Source organism: Scomber japonicus, chromosome 3 (genome assembly GCF_027409825.1).
Source record: "Scomber japonicus isolate fScoJap1 chromosome 3, fScoJap1.pri, whole genome shotgun sequence".
Taxonomy (NCBI): Eukaryota; Metazoa; Chordata; class Actinopteri; order Scombriformes; family Scombridae; genus Scomber; species Scomber japonicus.
In genome coordinates, this window is record NC_070580.1 from 2,389,737 (window position 1) to 2,413,910 (window position 24,174).

At 40.0% G+C, this 24,174-nt stretch overlaps 1 protein-coding gene across 1 annotated transcript; it reads right to left on the reverse strand.

Annotated features, from left to right (window-relative positions):
* Positions 1–10,056: 10,056 nt before the first annotated feature.
* Positions 10,057–22,293, reverse strand: optc (opticin). Its single transcript, XM_053315940.1, has 7 exons — positions 22,174–22,293; positions 21,052–21,279; positions 14,711–14,867; positions 12,425–12,583; positions 12,132–12,334; positions 10,317–10,412; positions 10,057–10,224 (listed from the first exon to the last, which is right to left on the reverse strand). Exons 2-7 carry the CDS (start codon positions 21,253–21,255, stop codon positions 10,057–10,059), a joined length of 987 nt encoding a protein of 328 aa, XP_053171915.1. The 5' UTR covers positions 21,256–21,279; positions 22,174–22,293.
* Positions 22,294–24,174: the final 1,881 nt, after the last annotated feature.

Consider the following 24,174-nt stretch of genomic DNA (forward strand, 5'->3'; position numbering starts at 1 on the left):
ATAATTAAAACTATTATTTAGTGTCAAATGATTTAATGGTATAATGTCAGAGAGATAGTTTCAGATAGCTTCAGAGTCCCTTTACTCTGCAAACATGCTTGCTGAAGAATAATGGCCACCAGACCAGTGTCACTGGGAAAATAGGAAACTTATCTAGATGGTAAGTACTGATAAGGGCAGGGGATCTGTCAGGACTTATCACAATGTGAGTGTGTTAAGTAGTTGTGTCTGATTTTGCACCTTCACCAGAATTGAACATTTTCCTCTCACCATTTCTTCATTGCCTCTCATTTGAAAATGAGAAGGAAAGGAATAAAGAAAGATCAGTGGTTGCACTTGATTTTATTCAGTATGCATGATTTGATTATTTATTTATTTATGAATTACAAACATAATAAACAAATAACATGTTAATGTAAAAACACTTATTTCAAACACATTCCCAATATGTTAAAATAGAAGACATACATGACAAAACTACACTAAACTTTTCTGAAAAAAGTATTTCACCACAAAATGCTGCATGCTAGTAATAATATCTAAGCAGTCTATTACACAGGTAAGTTGTTACACATGTACCAGGCATGTCAGCATAATTCTTGTCATTCTCTATGCTCACCTACATACGTACATTTTCACTTTCAATTTAATGAATCTTTTATCCATAATTAGATCATTTTTTTCAAAATGCATGTGTTTGTATAAGGTGGCAATGAAGCATGAAGTAAACTGCTCACTCATACACACAGACATAAAATAACCAATCATGTACATCAGAGAGAGAGTAGAAACCACTAACTGTCAAGATGTGATGACATCACATAAATTTAATCATAAAAAATAATACGAAAAAATTACCTCACCGATGTCCCGCCCCCTCCCTTCCGGTCCTGTGAGAGGCAAAGGCGTGAATTCAACAAAGGGTGTCTTCTTTGATAAAACCATGATGTCATGGTTATTCTCTTTCCAGAGAGATAATGATGTGTGATAATAAGAAACAGGGGTGTTATTGTATATTTTGGAAAATGGATGTGTGTGTGTGTATACAGCGATGTGTGTATGGAATGGTGGCCGGAATTCTACAAGTGACTTCATGAAGTCAATGGGGTCATTGACATAAGAGTTACCGTGATTGATATGAATGATTAACTTTTGACCTGGATGACGTAGTTTTTCTCTTTCCAGAGACAAAGTAGGCGTGGAAGTATATACTAGTGTATATAAGATAATGTAAACTGTGAAGTCGTTACTAAAAAAAAAACATGGAGAAACATGTGTTCAGGAAAAAGACTTGGCAGCTTGATGGTGATCGTGTGTTGTCAGCCGAGTTTAGGAGTGGGGGGCTATCCCCATTCGTCAATCTATACAGCTATGAAACCACACCGGAGGTCTATCATCTGAGAATCTACCCAAAAGAATTTGCTGGTCTGAAGGCTGCTATTGAAGAATTTATTGATTATATGGAACGTGTTGATAGTCGTGAGCGTGTACTACTTGACTCTATGTCTGCAAGTATACTGACGGGGACTGATCCAGAAGTACGCCCTCTAGGTGGTACTTTCGTGGTGGACTGTTCCAGATCTCACATCTGGTTGTTGGTGCGATTTCGGAGCGATTTCCACCCTGAAGAAAGACCAAAGACTGTGATGGAGAAAGAGCGCTACTACCCAATTCGGCTGGCGTTCAAGGTGGTAGACTTCCCAAAGATGCGTAACCTCTTAAAAGAAATCAGGTGTTTTTTCAGCGAGGAAGAAATGAAGCGAAAACGTGTGCTGTTGGAAAAGAGGTTAACAACTCGGTCTGGAGATCACATTTCAGAGATAACTTTCAAACGGCGGATAACGACCGATTCGTGTATCGAATTCGACGGAGCCTGCGGGGAGGAGACTGAAACTAGACTGAAACTAGAGAGCCCTCCCCTCTGACCTTCCCCTCAGCCCCCGCCCCCTTCCCGTAGGAGTGAAATATATACTTGAATGCTTGAAGCACAAATAGAGGGCTATACTCATACACTGCACCATGTCAGATTTTTCAGTCAATGTTACGCACTCACCCGAGCATGATCTTCACGATGAGGAACTTCTCAGCCTGCTGCCGGGCCTTTCTCAAGAGTCTTCAGTTTCAGAGAATCAGGTTGATTCGCCCCTTCACGCAATGTGTAAAACCGAAGAAGAAGCGGAGGTGTCGAACGATTGTGTTGAAGGATACATAAGCTCGCCATATGGGGCTGGATATAGTAGACTCTACTATATCCAGCCCGACTTTCTCCAACGTATACTTGAGAGCCGGAAGAAATTCCCACGATAGCACGTCCACCATTAACTCTTCAAAGTTAGCATAGAAATATCCTCGGTCGGGTGGATAGAGACACGAGTGCTGTTTTTGACTCGGATGATCTACTTGACACCCATAACAGTTTTTCTTTATATGGGCTTGCACGACAACTTGCACGGCTCTAGCCACACAAGGTTTCACAATATCTAGGAAATCGCCACTCGTTGACAATCGAGACTGTGCCAGAGGTGAATTATACCCCGCCACAAGGTTGTTGAGAGTGGCCGCGGTGTAGACTCTACCACCCAGAGGGTCTTCAAAACTCTTATACCCCTCCCCCCAGTATGAGCAGTACGGGGGAGGACCACATGGTACATCCCACGTGCCGTCCGCCGTGTGAAGAGAGTTTGCAGAACATGATCCAGCATATGGCGAGCTTATGTATCCTTCAACACAATCGTTCGACACCTCCGCTTCTTCTTCAGTTTTACACATTGCGTGAAGGGGCGAATCAACCTGATTCTCTGAAACTGAAGACTCTTGAGAAAGGCCCGGCAGCAGGCTGAGAAGTTCCTCATCGTGAAGATCATGCTCGGGTGAGTGCGTAACATTGACTGAAAAATCTGACATGGTGCAGTGTATGAGTATAGCCCTCATACACGTAGAGTCTACTATATCCAGCCCGACTTTCTCCAACGTATACTTGAGAGCCGGAAGAAATTCCCACGATAGCACGTCCACCATTAACTCTTCAAAGTTAGCATAGAAATATCCTCGGTCGGGTGGATAGAGACACGAGTGCTGTTTTTGACTCGGATGATCTACTTGACACCCATAACAGTTTTTCTTTATATGGGCTTGCACGACAACTTGCACGGCTCTAGCCACACAAGGTTTCACAATATCTAGGAAATCGCCACTCGTTGACAATCGAGACTGTGCCAGAGGTGAATTATACCCCGCCACAAGGTTGTTGAGAGTGGCCGCGGTGTAGACTCTACCACCCAGAGGGTCTTCAAAACTCTTATACCCCTCCCCCCAGTATGAGCAGTACGGGGGAGGACCACATGGTACATCCCACGTGCCGTCCGCCGTGTGAAGAGAGTTTGCAGAACATGATCCAGCATATGGCGAGCTTATGTATCCTTCAACACAATCGTTCGACACCTCCGCTTCTTCTTCGGTTTTACAATTTGCGTGAAGGGGCGAATCAACCTGATTCTCTGAAACTGAAGACTCTTGAGAAAGGCCCGGCAGCAGGCTGAGAAGTTCCTCATCGTGAAGATCATGCTCGGGTGAGTGCGTAACGTTGACTGAAAAATCTGACATGGTGCAGTGTATGAGTATAGCCCTCTATTTGTGCTTCAAGCGTTCAAGTATATATTTCGTGCTTCAAGCTTTCAAGTATATATTTCACTCCTATGGGAAGGGGGCGGGGGCTGAGGGGAAGGTCAGAGGGGAGGGCTCTCTAGTTTCAGTCTAGTTTCAGTCTCCTCCCCGCAGGCTCCGTCGAATTCGATACACGAATCGGTCGTTATCCGCCGTTTGAAAGTTATCTCTGAAATGTGATCTCCAGACCGAGTTGTTAACCTCTTTTCCAACAGCACACGTTTTCGCTTCATTTCTTCCTCGCTGAAAAAACACCTGATTTCTTTTAAGAGGTTACGCATCTTTGGGAAGTCTACCACCTTGAACGCCAGCCGAATTGGGTAGTAGCGCTCTTTCTCCATCACAGTCTTTGGTCTTTCTTCAGGGTGGAAATCGCTCCGAAATCGCACCAACAACCAGATGTGAGATCTGGAACAGTCCACCACGAAAGTACCACCTAGAGGGCGTACTTCTGGATCAGTCCCCGTCAGTATACTTGCAGACATAGAGTCAAGTAGTACACGCTCACGACTATCAACACGTTCCATATAATCAATAAATTCTTCAATAGCAGCCTTCAGACCAGCAAATTCTTTTGGGTAGATTCTCAGATGATAGACCTCCGGTGTGGTTTCATAGCTGTATAGATTGACGAATGGGGATAGCCCCCCACTCCTAAACTCGGCTGACAACACACGATCACCATCAAGCTGCCAAGTCTTTTTCCTGAACACATGTTTCTCCATGTTTTTTTTTTAGTAACGACTTCACAGTTTACATTATCTTATATACACTAGTATATACTTCCACGCCTACTTTGTCTCTGGAAAGAGAAAAACTACGTCATCCAGGTCAAAAGTTAATCATTCATATCAATCACGGTAACTCTTATGTCAATGACCCCATTGACTTCATGAAGTCACTTGTAGAATTCCGGCCACCATTCCATACACACATCGCTGTATACACACACACACATCCATTTTCCAAAATATACAATAACACCCCTGTTTCTTATTATCACACATCATTATCTCTCTGGAAAGAGAATAACCATGACATCATGGTTTTATCAAAGAAGACACCCTTTGTTGAATTCACGCCTTTGCCTCTCACAGGACCGGAAGGGAGGGGGCGGGACATCGGTGAGGTAATTTTTTCGTATTATTTTTTATGATTAAATTTATGTGATGTCATCACATCTTGACAGTTAGTAGTTTCTACTCTCTCTTACATCCAGACATGTATCAGCCAATGGGGCGTTACAATGATGGGTTGTGTACGTGTTCATGTGACTTCAGGCCAATCATTGGCAACATCTCAAGTCACAATGCTGCATCCACGTTTCCCTCACTCAAGTCTTTTCCTTGCTTCTCTCTGTGGATGCACAGAGTAGGAGGAGAGAGAAGATGAGGAGATATGATTTTAGAGACTTGAGATGACCATACCTGTCAAGTATCTCGTTTTGGCCGGGAAAGTCCCGTATTTTACCCTTCTTTCCCGCCGTCCTCCCGTATTAGTATTTTCCCGTAAATATCCCGTATTTTAACCTGCGTTACAAAAAAATAATAATACCGGGCCCGGGCGGAGTAAAAAAAAAAAAAAAAACATCCCCTGCCCTGAGCTCTGTCACTGGCCTCGCGATAACTGCAGTAGCCTAGGTGTAGGTGGCAGTTGTCGCGAGGTTAGCGTCAGATGATGGTGACAACGCGAGAAGTAACAGAGAATAGGATGTCACTTGATAACACAACTGCTCTTCTCTCATGCAAAATCAACTACTCTGGCCCAGTTCACACTCCTTCAAAAACAGTATTAAGGAATGCTAAATCTGCAACAAACTTGTACAACAAGTCTCTAAAAGAGTAAGAAAAGTGAAAACTGAAAAGATAAACTGTGAAAGAAAAGCAATATGAAATGAAAAGAATGTATGGAATGAAAATAAAATGTAAAGACAAGCAATGTTGAACAGAAAATATGCAAATAAGACATTGAATAAATGCTTTTCATATATACCCTTTTGTGTTTTCATTTAGGCTATAATGAATGTTCACAGCATGTCAATGTCAACAAAGGTAGGCCTAAGTGGTTGACAAGTGGTGATTTTAGCTTTCTTGTACATCTGTCTTAAAATGTAAGGGATACTGGAATTTGGTTGGGGTGGTGAGACTGCTCGTGGCGGGCGGCGGAAAATTTCCCTTATTTTCAAATCCGAAACTTGACAGGTATGGAAATGACGTTTACTCCAAACCATCACATGAAGCAACGTATGTGTCTGATGTCAGTCAGCTTTAATAGCTGCAGCAACTATTGACGGAGTTTGCGTCTGCACACACAAGCACTGTTCAGTTCAGTTGCTTTTATTGTCCCCTAAAGGAAACTTGACTTGCAGACAGGTTAAAAACTATCAAAAACATAACATTATCACATGTGAAAAACAAGACAGACAAATCACAATCAAGTCTGGCTGAATTAAAACCACTAAAAAGAGAATTTAAGACTGTGAATCAGTATTGTGTAAATTTAGCAGGGTTATCGCTCTGGGGACAAAGGAGTTTCTGGTCCTGTTACATTTGTAAAGTGGAACTCAAAATCTCCAGCCTGAGGGGAGAGTCTCCAAGTTGAAGTGGTGCAACTTCTGTGCTAAGGTGCACAGTTATCACTGACATATCAGAAGTGTTTTCTTTCTGCAGACTGTTATATTGCAGCCTATATTACCTGTTTGACAAACGCCTGCACATGAATAAAAACCTGCATTCCTGGTGTGAAGCCTACTGTGTCTTGCTCAGATCACTGATCATCAGATTGGCGGTTTGATTCACGGCTCCTCCAGTCCACACTGATAGCCGGGTTTACATGGCGCCTATTATTCTGATCAGAATCGGTTTAGAAGCACAAACCAAATGAAAATGCTTCATGTACACACACGGAGTGTCAGAGGGGTAAAATATTATTTTCCCAAACCGATCAAAAGTAAAATGTTATCATGTGAACAGGGAAACAGAAAGTTATCTCACTTTCGTTTCCTCACTTGTATGGCGGCTTCCAAGCAGAGCAACTGGTCCACGGTGGAGAGCTTGTTTCTAATTCAAACTCTAAAAGACTTAAATATTATCACACGTATTATCGTACGTCTCTTCCTTAGTGCCTCCAGTATTATCAAGCTGTTGCTGGAATAAAAGTGCCAGCTGCAAAACGTCTGTTCTGATTAAATGTGGTGGTCCGTGTAAACACCAAATCAGATTCATTACGATTGAATGATTTCAATCAGAATGAAAAAGTCTCCATGTAAACCTGGCTGATGTCATCAGTGTGTCCTTGGGCAAGATACTTAACCTAAAGTAGCTCCTGATGGCTGCACTAATGTTGTATGAATGTGTGAGTGACTGTTAGCTCCCTCCTGATGAGCAGGTTGACACCCTAGATTTAATGGCTATTTTCATTTTATTGGGAAATATGCCTGTTTGGAGTGACTGGTTAAAGATATGGATTAGTGGTTTCACTATATACACTACATGATATATTTTACTAGTGTCATATCAATATCATTACAATCTGTGTCTTTTTTATTCTCAAAATCATATACAGTATCAATTAATATCCCTTTCTTAATGTTTTTGGTGATTTATATCAATAATATCCTCATTTATATCCTCCTTCATTTTTGGTCATTTTTGCTAATATCCAGCATTTACAAAGAAAATATTAAATGCATTGGAAATCTGTTGTTTCAGTTCATTTTTGGTTGATTATTTGTAATCGAATAATTTGGATACATTTATTTTCCTGTACCTTCTTTGATTATGCTGTTAAGTACTTTCCATGTTTCTTTTTATGCTGTTCCAATAGTTCTCAAATCTCATTATAATTGTCAATTTGTTTCTATTATTATATTTATTTTCTGCTTCCCTTTTTCTACATTTCAAGAACTGTTTCTTTTTACAGTCATTTTCTATTTCCCTAGTGATCCAGGGTTCATCCTCATACTTGTGCTTCTTTCGAGGTTCTTATAGGTGGCTTTCATATTGATTTGTAAAAATAGACAGAAATTCATTGCAGGCTTTGTTGCATCATTATTTGAGTAAACCTCATTCTAGTTTTGCTTTCTTAAAACCTCCTTAAAAGCTTCTTTTTTCTTATTCATTTATCAGTGTCATCATTTTTATGTCTTCCTGAACTTCTGCAAGGTTGCAAGAACAGGAAGGTGGTCACTTATGTCATTAATAAGCAGCCCACTTACCACTATCCTCGTCAACTGAATAAAAATATAAGTGTAGCACTGTCACCTGTTACTCTGGTTGGTTTTAAGATAGAGGAGAATAAATGTATACTGCACATTGTGTCCATAACATCTCTATTGTTTTTGTGCCCATTTAGATTGAACAAATCCACTTTAAAGTTTGTCATTAATCTTATCATACATATCAAGCGAGACAGGTTCTATTGTTGTTGACATGTATTTAATTATTTTGCAGTTGAGGTCATTATTCACAAGCTCCTCCATCTTTTCTTATGTTCTATTGATTGTGAATAACTCATAACCCTCAAGTTCAACATGATCTCTTTACTGTGCCAAGTCTTTGATACAGTAATACATTAAACATGGTGAATTGCCTGAAATAATCCTTAATTTTGGAAAATTGCTATTAAGACTACTATTGTTGAAATGTATTACAATGCACCGTCCATTATTATATTTCTTTTAAATTGTTCATCTGTATAATACTCAGTTATTGTTGTTATTATTGCAGTTGTGACTCTCTGCATCACTGCTATTCTCAATATCATACATTTTGTGCTCTGTAAAGTCAAAAGTTTAGTTCAATTTCTTCAAAATCATTATCGTCCACATCATTAAATGGAAAAGAGCAATCATTTTCTCTTTTCATCGTAGCAGTCATTGTCTATTCAAAATTTATTCCAGTCTTTGTCATTTCAGTAATTCTACAGTTCATGTCAATGTCTGACTGATGAGTCCCATCATCAGTACTGATCCGGGCTTCTCTTACCAAGTCAGTGGACACTGTGGATGACGTCTAGTAGTTTACTTTTGAGCAAACCCAAACATTTGCAAATCTCAGCATCTGTTACACCTTGACAATTCTTGGATAGAGTTACAGCTCCATTTTTTTCTGCCACTTTTTCTGTGCATACGATTAGCTATTTCATATATTTCCTTAGTTTTTGTTGCAATCGTATTCTGGCCAATTTTGTCATCCTCAAGCATTGTTTTGCCCTTGCTGGGGATCTGTGGGAATTCATATTCATGGCAGTACATTTGCATTAGTTGTTGGGAGCCATGGGATTGTCAGTTCAGATACAGAATATTGAATATTACCTTTTTGTTCTTTTTTGTTTTATAATCTAAGGTTGCTTTTAGACTTAATATGCTGCTATAGGCTTAGACTGCCAGGGGACTCCCATGATGCACTGAGCTCCTCTCTCATACATCTTAGGCACATTGCACTTTCTCATTTGCATCACACATCCACCATTCCATCATGGTGGCAGTGCCAAAATTCAAAACATGTTCTTTCTACATGGAAATAAGAATAAAAATGAGTGTGACAAAATCTGTGGAATTCTGTATTATTTCATTATGTCATTTTACATATTCAATGCATTTTCTTACACTCATCTACCTATTCATATACAGTTGTTTGTTGTTTTGTCTTAAAAACCTGCAACAATTCCATTCTACCATAAAAGATGTTGTTGTATCTAACAATGGCCTGCGACATGATGGTATCTCTGAACAGGCCAACATATTATTTAAAGAATTAAAGGACACATTATGATACACATAGCTAAGAAATGTTCCTGTAACAATTAGACTGAGAAAACCAAGCTAAAACATGGTTAAAAGGGGAATTATTTCTTTTTCTTCCCACATTAACATAATAATCACTGAAATTGCATTTATCAGTGTGTTTATACTAACAGCAAATCAAGGACTGTTTAATGTGAAAGGTTACTTGAGTATTATCACCTAAATTAAAGCTTTCTAGTCTCTTTTTGCTCTTAGTTTTGGTTTGCAGGCCCATGAACAACTCTCATGGACCTCATTTGCTGTAACAGCTGTTACATAGTGAGTATTTAGTAGCAAATGTGTTCACCAGTACACAAGCAGGACTCCATATGAGTGCTAGTGCTTTGTGTCTCTAGTTGTGTCAGTAGGCAACATGTATGTTGTATATCATGTTTAGTAAGCTTGTCTTGATATACACCAGTGGTCAAAACATAACTTAATGTAGCTTTACAGATATCAGTTTCAGTCGGGTTGTTTCTTCCACTATACTACACATTTTTGGAATAAAAACCAGCATTGAATGTTTAGATAAAGTATTGGGTGTTTAAAATATTTGGATCAGTACGGCCTTCAAATCACACATCATCCATGTTATATATATGCAGCCGTCAGTGACTCCCTACAGGCAGGCGTGGCAGGCAGATGTAGGCCTGAGCAAACAGGTTAATGTTCAGGGGGTTGCCATCCAGACGAATGTCTTCCAAGTTGCGTCGAATGAAGTTGCGATCATGGAGGTTGCAGAAGGTGTCCTCATGCAAAGACTGAATGCTGTTGTTCTGATAGGAGGGGTACAAGGACGTTGAACTTTTAGCCATTTTACATTTTACTGTACACTCTACTTAGTTTTGCCAGACGTGTGTGCTCCTACCTGCAGATGTAACAGTCTCAGGCTCAGTGGCAATGGTGTAGGAATGTAATCCAGGTTATTATTGGACAGATAGAGGAATTCTAACTGGCTCATATCCTGCACAGAGAAAAAAGAAAAGGAAACCCATGAAAATATTCATAACAGGGAGCACAGTACCCACTGAGTGTCAACTTTCTACATCTTGAACAACTTATTGAATTCAAGCATGGTCGTTACATTTTCTATGTTTTCCATCCAAGGATACTCAGATGTATTGCGCAAGAAGAATAAAAGGAGGACTCTGTTCCTGTTACCTATGTTGGCAAGCAGTGGCTATATATAAGCATTTTATGGCTGCCATAGGAAGAGAGATAGTCTCTACACTATGGATGGTTACCATGTAGAATAGATATAAAGCTTTATTGTCATTATATTAAACATATATATATCATGTCAAAACAAGGACTCTGTAACACACACTGCCAAGCACCAAGCCACACCTGTGGGAGTGTGGCAGTTGAATTCGAATGAGATGTCACCGCCATCAGAATCACTCGTGCTCAAACCAAGGAACTATTTACAAATATACACTATGGAAATGGGTGGAAGGTCACCTAGCCTGCTAGGTATGTCTAATCTAGAAAGAAAAGAAAAGGTGTGTTTGGCTATGTTCTACTTCACTAAGCCTAGCACATGGTCAGTGAATGTGCTGGCTGCCACATTCTTGCAGTAGAACCTAATAAAGGTGGATGGGTTAACCAAGACACTGCCATATACATATCAGACAGAGGGGCACAAATCCATGAGGTACTAAGTTCCCTCAACCCTTCACTGTCCCGAGGAGTGTAGAAAGAGCACAGCTCAATAGACTGACCCATGTGGGACTCGGAACAGACCTTACTGTGGATTGCAGGATTTGAACGCACCTGGCAAGACGTGGCAGCATTCCTCATGCACTGAAAGGACATGGAGCTCTTCCAATAAGAAGGCTATCTTGAGAAAAAGTCTTTTCAGCTCAACTGTTTCCAGTTCCAAGTGATAAGCCAAATGGGAGGACACAGAATTCAAAGGTCCAGTGGTGACCCTTAGGTAGTGTCTGTGCCCCTCCCATTATCAGGATCTGAGAATACGCATCCTCGTGGTCAATTGTGGCAACCCAGTCGCTTTGAAGTATGGCCTGTCGAACCCTCAGCACAGTCAATAACTTGCATAGCAGGTGCCTCAAAAACTTGTTGAGCCCCCTCAAATCCAAAACCAGGCTGAGTATCCCACCTAAGTAACGTTAATGAAAAACAGCCTGCTGATTGGCCTGCATCACCTCCATCATGGCCTTCTTCACCAAGAGAGTGCAGATTGCTACAGCCAAGACCTCCTTGCACTGAGAGTCTGCCATCACTGTAAGGCACAGACAGATCAATAAATCTGTCTCAGAGAGGGTGGGGACAGAAACTGCGAACCAATACTAACATGGAAACAAAAGTATAGCCTGTGTAGGCGTGATTGTTTTTCTTTCATTCAGATTCCTATATGTGGCAGATATGGCACTGTGTCAGGCAGCACTGCCGCTGACACAAGCCACACTTGGCCACGGTTGTGTAGCGATTATCTGTGAAGCTGCCCCTGTTACCTCCGACAATGTTGAATTTCACAGGAGACAATGACTATGTGGTCCGGCAAAACTCATGTCACAACCACACTATTACCAGGCTAAGTTAGGCTCAGGTAAGTTAATAATACTGCAGTTAAATACATCCAACACACAACTGCTTGCAGTGGAAATCAGAGACAGATAAACAAATCTAATAAGCTTCTTAAAAGTCTAAGTAGGGTGTCTACCTTGAACACTTCTGTGTGCAGTCCCCGGCTGATCAGCCTGTTGTTGCGTAGATCAATGTGCCTCATGGTGACTGGCAGCTCAGGCATGACCTGCAGATTGTTATCAGCCAACAATAACTGATGGAGCTGCAGCAGAGAGCGAAACGCATCCTCATCCATCTCTGAGATCTGGTTCCCAGTTAGATCAATAGACTGGAGCTTATCTGTTAAACAAACAAAAACATATACTATATCTACCATTATTTGAACAAGCTTTTATCTGAGACTTTACAAAAGACTTCATTGTGTCCTACTGAGGTTGATGAAGTCTGTGTTCTTGACATGTCGAATCTTGTTGAAGCGTCCATAAAAATGGGTGGTGTCTTTCGGCAGTGGTGGGATCTGTTCCAGTCCGGTGTCGTCACAATACACACTCCCTCCAATACATACACACAACAGGCAGGTAGGCATTCCTGCATTTAGACAGAAGACAGTGCCACATGTGCAAACAAAAATCCACACAAAATATTATCTCTTTCCCAGGTCAAGGATGAGGAATGCCTTGTTTGTGAGAATATTCAGCTCACAAAGGGCACAGAGCACTATATCTGACACAGCTGGCAATGAATAAAACAAAGACAATTTATCTGTTACACTGTTAACCTCAAAGTTCTACTGTTCATACTGTTGATGTGAAACACTTGAATGAACATGAAATTACAACTTAACACTGACAATGTAATATGTTTATTATAAGGGACATATGTTTGCACTTATATATTATATATATACAAAGACATTCAGATACTTTTAATAAAAACAAGAACCACATGAAATATTCAAGTTTATATGGATGCATTACTTTTGACCCACTCATGTTACTTTTGTCCTGACTGACATGGTTGAAAGTAACAATACTCGACTCCTGTTCCACAACATCACTGAAGTTGTTCCACATTTCTACAAAATAATGTGGTAAAGCTGCAACTTTCCAATAGTGTATGGTCCCTTGTTTGGTCTGTATCTTCGGTTGACACGCTTAGACAACACACAGAGTCCACGATTCCTTTTTGTTGTGTATTTATTTTCCGTTTGCATTCAAACACTGTCACTGTGGTCATGTTTTTCCATCCGTCTTGACAAACAAAGAGGAGCAGACACGTCAAATTAAAGGACAAAAAATGAACTTGTATCTAGTATCTAGATTCAAGTGGTCAAAAAAACGTATTGCTACATAACCAAAAGAGCGACTGTCACTTACGGCTCCTCATCTATCTATCTAAATACCAACAGATACTACCTGACTTGCAATTAATTACATCCTGATCAGCTGGCTGATTGAGTATGACGGTCCCACTGACAATCAGCTGATCGTCAAAGTGCATGCATGTCACAAACTGATTGAACTAAAATCAATGACTGTCAATTCTTAAAAATAATAATAATCTTTTACATAATTCCGTAAATTATCAAATTATACTTTTGGCTCCAACATGTGGTACTGATCACATGTGGGTTGTTGATCACAATGAATTTAGTTTGTCTATGGGTCAATGACGTAACGCTACTTTTTTTGTTTCCATGTGGTTTAGTCAAATTTAAAGGGGTTAAACTTTAAAAATAAATGCATGAATACCTTGCACACATTATTTTCTCGTGGAATGAGTATAAAACTTCTGCTTTTAATCCATTTTGAGAGAATATATTAGAGGATTATCGCAAAAATGTCCCAGTGGTGTAACCATAAAAACTTGAAACAAAAAATGACACTTGCCCCACCACATCAAGTAGTTTAGCATAATCTTACATTAAAACTCTTTCATATTAATTAAAAGTTTTAAACATTAAATATAATTTGGGAAATCATGTCAAGTCAAGTGAACCACATGGAGTGTCTCAAAGTGTAACCACCATTTAAGAGGCCATTTTGTTAAAATTGTGAAGAAGAAAAAAGGAAACCATGTCACTACGTAGCGCACTGACCCACAGAGTAAGCACAAAAATCGAGAAAATTGACCAAATCAACAATGTCTGAGCCAGTCAACAAAATCAGGTTATTTAGTTGCATTGCTACTGCAGCAATTACAGTAGCCTACAGGCACTCATTTGGCTTCAACTAGGATGCCATACTGTACCAACAGTGCAACTTAATTGAAACGTTGGGACCTTCTTCTGCAGGAACGGTATGACAGAACATTTTAGACTTTTTCATACCGTGATATACCTTGAAACCGGTAACCGGCCCATGCCTAGCGGAGAGGCGACATTGTGCTACTCAGAGAATTGTGGCAATGGAAAGATGTATTGCTCTTCTGTGGTTGTAAATGCTGATAACTTACTTTGCTATTTCAAAGCATAAAGTAGTCAGGGCTGACAATGATAATATTAACCACAATAAACAGCAGAGCTATAGGCTAGCTACATACTGCCATTCCCACATCACACACTACATAGCCATGAGGCCACACCTACAGTCATTGCTCTGTGTTGCATTTTTCAAATACACTGAAATGGAGGGAGCTAATATAACAGCTTTTCATATTAAAGATTGTCAGACATTTGTGTACATAGATAAACACCCAGTCCTTCCTTTGACATACCCAGTCCAGTTTCAGGACCAAAGAGACCTGGTCCCTTGAAGTCCAGGGTGACAGGAGATGGAGGCAGGGTGGCCAGGATCACCTCCTCCTCATGGTGTTCAGCTGTGTGTTGGTTGGCTGGTGCAGGAGTGTCTGGAGCTACCGTACCCACTTCAATCTGTCATTCGGGTTATACAGACATTGTTTTTTTTAAGATTCCACCCAGACATATGAATATGCTGTTTTTTAATTTCAGAAGTGCATTAGCTAAACAAATGCTGTCTTCTGTTTCACTGAAAAATCCAAAAAGACTCCATATCACACTTCTGTAAGTTACATACTGGATCACGTCTGACTCCAACCTAATTGTGATCTCACAAATCACTTCTTAAACTGAGATTAAGGGTGAGCACCAGTGACGGCAGGTGACAAAAATGTTTGAGGGGGGGGGGGGGGGGGGGGGCGCAGTTTGATGTGCTGGTGGTCCTAGGGTTAGTGTCAAACAAACCGTAGCACCACTTCATACCATAACAAAAAAATTAAAATAAGAAAGGAAAACCAATCTAAAAGCAACACAACACATTATAATGTCCCCTGGTTTGTCTCTGTATGATATCTCTGACCCACAGAGAGAGGAATAAAAAATTATAATTAGATATGATAAAATGCCCATTTCAATCACCTAAAGATACCAGCAGTTAAAGCAGAGTCATCAATAAGGTAAAATGCTTAAAAAGAGACACCACCACATATATTTTACTTATTGTGTCATAAAATCTTGATTTTACTGTAATATGTTAGTTCTTGCAATACCTAAACATGACAATAGATGGCGCATTAAGCACTATACACCGCTCTGATAAGGCATAACTTAACTTCTTGTTATAATAATGAAATGTACCTCAAATCAACTGTAATAGTCAACATTACCTCCATCATTCCTTTCCTGCATTTATGCATTTTAATTTTCTACACTTCATAGTTATGTCTTTTATAAAGTCTTTTTAACCGTTTACAATATTAATAACAGGAATGCAGCTACTACCTGATCTTTAGTATGTCCTGTTGGAGCTGCTGGATGCAGCCACTGATATGGACTGAATCTATGTTTCTCTTCTAGAGCTTGGCATAGCGGTCCAGATGTGGCCAGCTGCAGAAAGAGCTCAGCAATGCTAAGCCTGCTAAAGCCTGCTAGACTGTAAAAGAAAGGCTAAAAACAACTTAGCTCCATGCTATTGTCTTGATGGCTGCAGCTACTTTAGTGTTTGCATTTTTCAGAAAGATGTTTTAGGTCTCGTTCCCCTGTCGTTGTCCACAACGTTTCGGTGCTGACACTTTAAATGAGTAAACAGATAAAGCAATAAAAGAATAACTCACACTGCATCCAGCTAGCCAACTCCATTTATCATAACAGTAGCAGTAGAAGCTCCGGGTCTCAGCTCGTCCTCCATCACCTGCTGCTGCTGAAGCCGGTCCGGTCTAAACTGCTTTATCCTCTTATTGTCTTCTAGTTAAAGTCTTGTGAAATTATGTTTTTGTAGAGAAACAAATACTCTTTAATTTCCGCTGCTCCACTTTAACGTCATCTCCTGAAACTACATACTATTTCATAATTATTTAGCATTATCTAATTAATTTATATTTACTATGTTTAAGTAATATGTTTAAGTAGACATATTTGCAGCGCCCCGTAGGCCTATTAACCAGCCGCCACTGGTGAGCACAGAGAAACCTTCCTCCTTCAGCTGCTGAATGTGAAAACAGACTCTACACACACATTATTCTGCACAGAGATGAACAGCACCAGACTGAAGTAATAATAAGAAAAACATAAAAACAAATAGTAGGCTCCCTGTTGTGCTCTTTGGTTAATTTAGCATGCTGCTGGCTAATCCAAGGAGCATTTTAGAGTGGAGCCTTCAGCGTCAAGCAAAACTACATTTCTATTTGTTGCAATAAATGGTTTGATCTATGACAAGAGTGTTCCTGACTGAAATGAAGCACTATGTTAGTTTTTGCAGGACATGAAAGTCATACACTCCAGCTATGAGCCAACAGTGCCAAGCAAAACTCTATTTCCATTTGTTACAACACATTTCATGTTTAAACTTTTTAAAACAATGTTTTCCATTTTGTCACAAGTTGTAAGGACATTTTTGTTTGTCTGAGGGCTAAACTGTTTTTTAATAATGAACTGAAATTTGACAGATTAAGTTACATGAAATAGTGATGAGGTTCATGATAGCAGTAAAATGTAATTCTATTAAAGACTGGTTTATTTGAATGCACCAGTAGTTATTAATTTATAAACATATATGTTTATACAAGTTACTCAAAACATCAATCTACTTTTATTTGAAATACTTACACACATATTACTCTGTGTCGGTCCCAGAGTAAAATCTTTTAGGCTTCAGATCTGTGCTCCCTGCTGTGTGTAATGAAAGTTGCTCATCTTGCACATTAAACTTCAACATCAGTTTGGTCTGTAAATACTGAAACATCACAGCTTCTAGTGTCTGAAATACTTCTGATCAACACAGTTAGGGTCAGGGTGCTTCGGTAGTTGCTAATGTGAGTAAATGGTAAATGGACTGTACTTATATAGCGCTTTTCTAGTACTTTGACCACTCAAAGGATGTTTACACTACAAGTCATATTCACCCATTTATAAAATGGTGACAGGAGCTACCACACAGGGTGCCAACCTGCTCATCAGGAGAGAAACTTACCATTCACACACATTTATACACTGTTGGCGCAGCCATCAGGAGTAATTCAAGGTTAAGTATCTTGCTTAAGAACAAAGCGACATGCGGACTGGAGTAATCGAACCACGGATCTTCCGATTTTGAACGACCAGCTCTACCTCCTGAGCCACAGCCATCCCTAATCTTAGTCACCCCTAGTCTTAACTAGCCTAGACTGCTTTTGACACTAACTGTAATATTGCTTGTACTTTCACTTGGTCATTACTGATCAATAAAAAAATTCAAAACAATTAGATTTTTGACTTCTTATTGTATATTGCTGAAAGCATGCCCCCTAACCTGGTCCTACAATAAAAACAAAGAAAACTGTTGGCTTTCTGGCTGTTACACTTCATGTGTCCTACTTGTCTGTTAAATGGATCATGATCAATTTAATTGTTAATAAAACAATACCATATTTCTTCAAATAAGGGCCAGGGACATGGTCAGCATGAATAAATAAATGTTGGCCCAAAATACAGGCCAAGGATAAAACTAAGGAAGGATAAATTGGTGAGTGGAGCGGAGCGCTACGGGAGTAGAGCAGATACATTTTGGAAAGAGCTTCTTTTTTTCCCCCCCAAGGTTGGAAAGGACAGATCGTTGCACTGTCCCACTCCAATTTCACTTCTGATACCACTCACATCACAAGTCTGAAGCATGCCCAAACCTGGATTTGGATTGGATGTGGATTTTGTACGAGGGCTTTTAATAGGGCAAACTGGAATGGATCAGAAAAAAGACCCGTTAGACATACCTTTCTTCTCAACCCTTTAAAGCAGTAATCAGATCACTGGGTTATTAGCTGGGTCAGTGGAAAATAGAGAATTTCTGTCACCGGCACTTATCAAGTGATGTACATCCTCTTTCAACAGGGGCTGTAAAGAAGAACCAAGCTGCTGGTATTGAGTGGTACGCTGTCGGATGGTTTAACTTGGTGTGTGATGAGGGAGGCTGCAAAGATCATGCTGATCTTCCTCAACGGCACACATATCTTTTTGTTTTTCATATAGCACACACTTTGAGACGTTGTTTACTCATTTGAGTGCACACATTTTGGTCATTAACATTTCTTGCTTGCTTTAAATATTGTTCAACCTTTTTGTTTTTCATGGATCCAGCATAGCCTTTAGCCTGGCCAAAAGATTTAAAAAATTAATTTTAAGATTAAAGGTAGAATATGTAGAATGAGCAGAACAACGCCATCTAATGTCTCGAGATCGTAGTCGCAACAACCAAAAAGTAATTCCAGCAGTCGGGTTGCCAGGTCCGGTGCCGGATTTTATTTTAGCTCTAACTCTGTAAATATACCACTTTATCTACATGTCTAACCTTTTTAGGCGAGAAAGTAGCCCTTTAGATCCACAATGTGACGCTAATTTGTCCAAATAACATCTGCTTAAAGTTTTGTTCCTGCGAATTCGGAGCCACTCAAGTTAGCCGTAGCGAGTAACGCACTTCAGGTCATTTTAACAAAATAAAACACCCGTTGCCTTTTATTATTAAGAAAACCATAACGATAGAGTTAGTGCTTTTATTTTGAAAACAGGAAGCGAACATACCCTCGCTGTAACTGACTTGAAACCACCAAGGTACATTACATTGTAACGCCAATGGGAGTAGCAGTTAAACCTGGGGAGCGTACCTATGTTCCCCGGGTCCCATGTTCCCCAATTGCGGCTAATTCAGCTGCTAGCTCGGCTGCTAACTCGGCGGCTAACTCATCTGCTAACTCGGCGAATAACTCAGCTAACTGGTTAACTGTAGACGGGATCATCCCTATGTTCCCCGGTAACATACAAAGCGTAGGATATAGGGACATAGGACCCGGGGAACATAGGGATGATCCCCTACTTATGTAGCAATACAGTCATACTGCACATCAAATTAAATAGGAGAAACTCCGCTACAGGCACGTCATTTTTACACACACCAAACACAACTCAAACACCAAGCATATTAATGATCAAATATCAAAATCCGAATAGCGTCAGAAAGTAAACCCACTCTCCACATTTCCATTGCTACCGTTTTGATACTTCATGGTACACAAACAAATAGCATCTCATATGAAAGCTAAGACCCTGCCAAGTTCAACAGTACCATTATTAAAAACTCAGTGAACCAGCAGCCAAAGAATACAAAGGTAAACAACCACTTATTTACAGCGACTAACAGATATTCTGTCTTACCTAGTTTTGTGATGAAAAGTTGTACTTGAGAGCAAAAAACGCTGGTTTTAGTAAGTCCAACACGGCTCTGCTTGTTTACAACTCCATTTCACCCAGTGCCAGCCTACAGTAGCTGCGCCGGAACAACAGACAACCCTGGCAACCCGCAATTCCGGCCGCTAAATGGCTGGTACAATGTACACAGAACGTGTCAGAACGTCATTGTCGAACCCGTCAAAAAATTTTAAAATGATTAATTCAGACTAAATTTTTTTTATTTATGCAATACTTTCATTCTGTACCCCTCAAAACGCCCCGTGGCTGTATTATTTAAAAAAAAAAATATAGCTTTTAATAAATATTCTACATATTCAACCTTTAAATTAAACTGTAAATAAATAACTCGTTTTGCTTTACAAGGCTTGTTACAGGTTTAAAAAGGATTTAGCCTAATTTGTAAACCAATGAAGGAAACTAACAATATCCAACATCTACCTCATGTAACATGCAATATGTGCGACATGTGCAATAGACATTACTTTTCATTGGATAATGAATTTAAAATTAAAAACTACTTCATAATGAAAATAATCAGCAGTTTGGGCCCCATACTAATTGATAAGCAACATACTTGGAAAACTTCAATCTAAATGTATTTTGGTACAGTGTATGTTTGACGTTTCATTCTGACGCAACAGAACACATTTTAATAATTGTAGCAGTACTACAAATTTCCCACCCTGCAGTCGGTATGTGTGCTGAAAACAAATTGTTGGGGTGCTGTTACACATAAAATGCACAGGTTAACCCAATTTGATGTCATATCACACCACAAATAGAGTACACATCACTACAGATTTGACAAAGATGGCAAATATCTTTGGGATCTTTGAGCCATGCCTGGGGTGCAGTGAAGCTGTGACTATATCTGTTCTTTTTCAACCTAGGGTGATAACTTTCCATCCTCCTTATGAAAAATAAGTGGAGAGGTGTTTTTCATTCCTTGTGTCCATGTGTGCATTTTGCTGTTACTGAGACAACACAGGAAACCTAAGGAAGTTTACTAACTGTCACAGACTGCAAGCCCAGTGTGTTCTTTTGTCTGCTCATTGGCTGACTCCTTAGACTTTGTGATACAGTTCACCCAGATGCCTTTTGCAGGTGTTGCTCTGTTCAGTAACCCCTAGACAGGTGGTGCTCAATGACCTCATCACACCTCTTTTACCCAGTCAACATTTGGGTCTGACTCGCTTTTTGCACATATGTGGGCCAAGTTGGTATATAACATCCGTAATGGCCTTTGCTCATTGGAGTGTAGCACTTAGAAAATAGATGTAGGAGTTATCTGAATGTACAAATAGTTATTTTTCTGTTTTTAACCAGCAGAGTTTTTCTGTTGAGTTGGCCCACACCTATATACTCTATCCCTTCTCCCTCTTACCTCTTGGTCCAATTCTTCATAATCATAACTGTCTCCATAAATGTTGATGTCCAGGTTCTCCCAGTCTGTCTCACTGTTCAGATCATAGTTCTCCATGTCAAAACCCTCATCATCTGGTTCACGTGGAGGGGCTGCATTGCCAGGGCATGGGTCCAAGAAGATCAGGGCCATGGCTAGAGCCACCATCAGAGAGTGTAGAGACATCCTCAGCTCAAATATGGAAACCAACTCTGCAAGCATCAAGACAGGGTTGTTCTGTTGTACCCCCTTCATTGTGTCTCAGACAAGGATTATAATAATACAATGAAAAATGAAAATGTATATAAAGTGAGTATTTAATTGGCAGCATCAAAAGAGGCTCTCTGTCCACTGGACTAGTTGTTAGCAGACTCTACTGACATGTGACCTGGTTTTATATTTTCAAATTGTTTCAGGACCCCTACTACTGACACTCCTAAAGTGAACTGTTGCATGTGGAAGTCCTCAACTCCCTTTTTAGACTCAACTCAAATTATCTTTTTGTCACGTCTGTTCACCTTCTGAGATGATTTAAATGTGTGCATAGCAGTGCTGTTACTTTTTGATAAATGAGCCAAAAGAGCATTGTTGGCAGTTTGGTCAGAATGCCAGAGGAATGTTTGCTTTGTAAGCTGACATGACTGTGTGAGTGTTGGCCTGCTGGGACAGCTCAACAGACATTAGTGCCTGGGTGAAAAGAGAGCTGTGGCTATACTGTTCTAAGTTATATCCTGTGCATAAATGGACGTGATTACACAATGGCCATTGTCATGCTATTGATTACAGCACAAAGGTCTGTAACAGCTACAGTATATCTGAATGATAGTCAAACCAGTAGACATTCTTTAGTCATCTAAAGACTAGATGTGCAGATATTTTAGTTGTATGTGCAAGTTAAACTACTGAACTACAGTGTGTAATACAAAGTACCATTCTGTCATTGTAAAACTATGAAAACAGAGCAGTTTGTAATCCTGCACAGTAAAGCTGTCTTCACACAGAAAGAATTAAGAATTCCAGAAGTGATTACACTGTACTTTGTCACCACAACAGAGACAACATCAGGGAACAAAAAGGATCAAGCAATCATGGAAGAGAACTTACTGCTTTGTTTCCGCTTTAGAATCCGAAAGAATCCACAACCTTCAGTTCTTTTGTTCCTGTGGTTACTTTCTGCTGATTCATCCCCTGGGGGCTCTCAGACTGGACCCAGAGTGCCCGTGGGCCCCTGTTGTTCACTTGGCCTCAGTGTGGTTTGTGGACAATGCGTCATTATGAGGGGAGAGGAGGGGGGATGACGCTGCAGAAAGAGAGGGGGGTTGTACAGGTCCTTTCAGTCAACGTGTACTCAGCTGTGACCAGTTCTTAAGACTGAAGTTGAGGAGAGCCCCACAATGAAAAGCACACCTTACCCTCTATTCATTATATGAAAGTGCATTTAGTTAAATCAGTAAAATCAGCAGGATAATCTCTATAATTTAGACTTAAACAAAGGATTTATTTAATCAAAATCTTTCCGTGTGGATGAGACTGGGGCTCATCATACTCTATTCCAACTTAAATGGCTGTTCCAACTGTATTTGCTGGTGACAGGTCAAGAGTTTTCTTGCCTTCCTCTTTAAAGCTGCATTCACACCAAGAGTGTCTGACGTGAAAAAATTGCCTGAATCGCTTCTATTGCACCGCTTGATCATGAATAGCAATTTTTGGATCATCGCTTCATTCGCGCTTGCGTCACGGATCTGACATTGGATTGGTTGTCGCAGCCAATGTCGCCTGAAAAGTTCAATTTTTCCAACTTTATTCGTGCCGCTTCAGGCGCCACCTGATATGAAATTGCGTGTTATCGTGCCATTTACATTGATTTTCTATATAGACTTGCTGCTCAATTTGCGTCAGACGCTTTTGGTGTGAACGCCCCTTTACACTCCTTTTAATGATAATAATAATGATACTTTTTTGTGCTTTTCAAGGTACTCAAAGAAGCTTTACATGAGCTAAAAGGATCATAAAAATACAAAAAAAACAACCACATTAAAAAAACAAGGTGGCACACAGCATTAATCACATATTCAAAGTAGCTCCTCTGCAGGTGAGCAGCAGACTTTGGATGGTGTGCCATAAAGAGTGCTTTTCCAGTAGTCAATTCTAGATGTTATAAAAGTCTGTTAGCATAATCTTGCTCAGAAAGTAGACGTCACCCTGGTGCAAGAGATTCTGGTGGCTAAAACTGCACCAGCAACACAAACTTGGCAAGTCTGACCACATATGGACAGAAAGATCCACGTAGGAAAAACAGAAGGACTCATGCTTCGGGTTCCTAGTATCATGCTAGCTAACAATGTGGCAGGTAAAGCCAAAACAATAAACTGCTCCAGTAGCAGGATAATGAATCAATCCCAGGAGTCCTGGAGCTAGCAAGAGAGGGAACTTCTTGGCAGGTGAGGTGCAGAGGTGGAAAGTAACGAATTACATTTACTCACGTTACTGTAATTGAGTAGCTTTTTTGTGTATTTGTACTTTTTAAAGTAGTTTTAAAAATATGTACTTTTACTTTTACTTAAGTATGTTTTGTGTGAAGTATTGTACTTCGCTACATTTTAAATCACATCCGTTACTGAGTAAAAAATGTTGGCCGCATGTTTTTTAAAGCAAAGAGTATCGTACAGCATCATTAACCAGCATAATACAATGACTTAACATTCATGCAGCCTGTTACACCTGGCAGCTAGCTCTCATAGCGACATATAAACTCTAACACAACACAACAAACTAAAAGAAATGTCCGTTAGACGTTGTGCTGTCATCTGTCTCACTCTTCGTGTAGGACGAGGCATTGAGCATGATGCGTTCACATGTAAAGGACAGCGTCGGAAATGAGAGAATTTAGCGAAAGCTGCACAGGGGCACAGCCTTTTAAACATGGGTACTTTGGGTAAGTTTGGTCTTCTTTGGGTCATTTAAAGAAAAGTTATTGCTCTTGTGACTTTGACCCGTAGTGATTCATAGATATGTAGTATGACTGTTGGTTTACAACAGGGTGATTGTAGGACTAGGATCAGAGCTTTAGAGGGGCTCAGCTCCTAATGAGAATTTGACATTCAA

Coding starts and splice junctions, on each gene's coding strand:
- optc (XM_053315940.1), bottom strand. CDS start 21,255: ATGTCTCTACACTCTCTGATGGTGGCTCTAGCCATGGCCCTGATCTTC. Junction 12,335..12,424: donor CACAGACTTCATCAACCTCA/GTAGGACACAAT, acceptor TTTGTTTAACAG/ATAAGCTCCAGTCTATTGAT. Junction 10,225..10,316: donor TGAGACTGTTACATCTGCAG/GTAGGAGCACAC, acceptor CCCTCCTATCAG/AACAACAGCATTCAGTCTTT.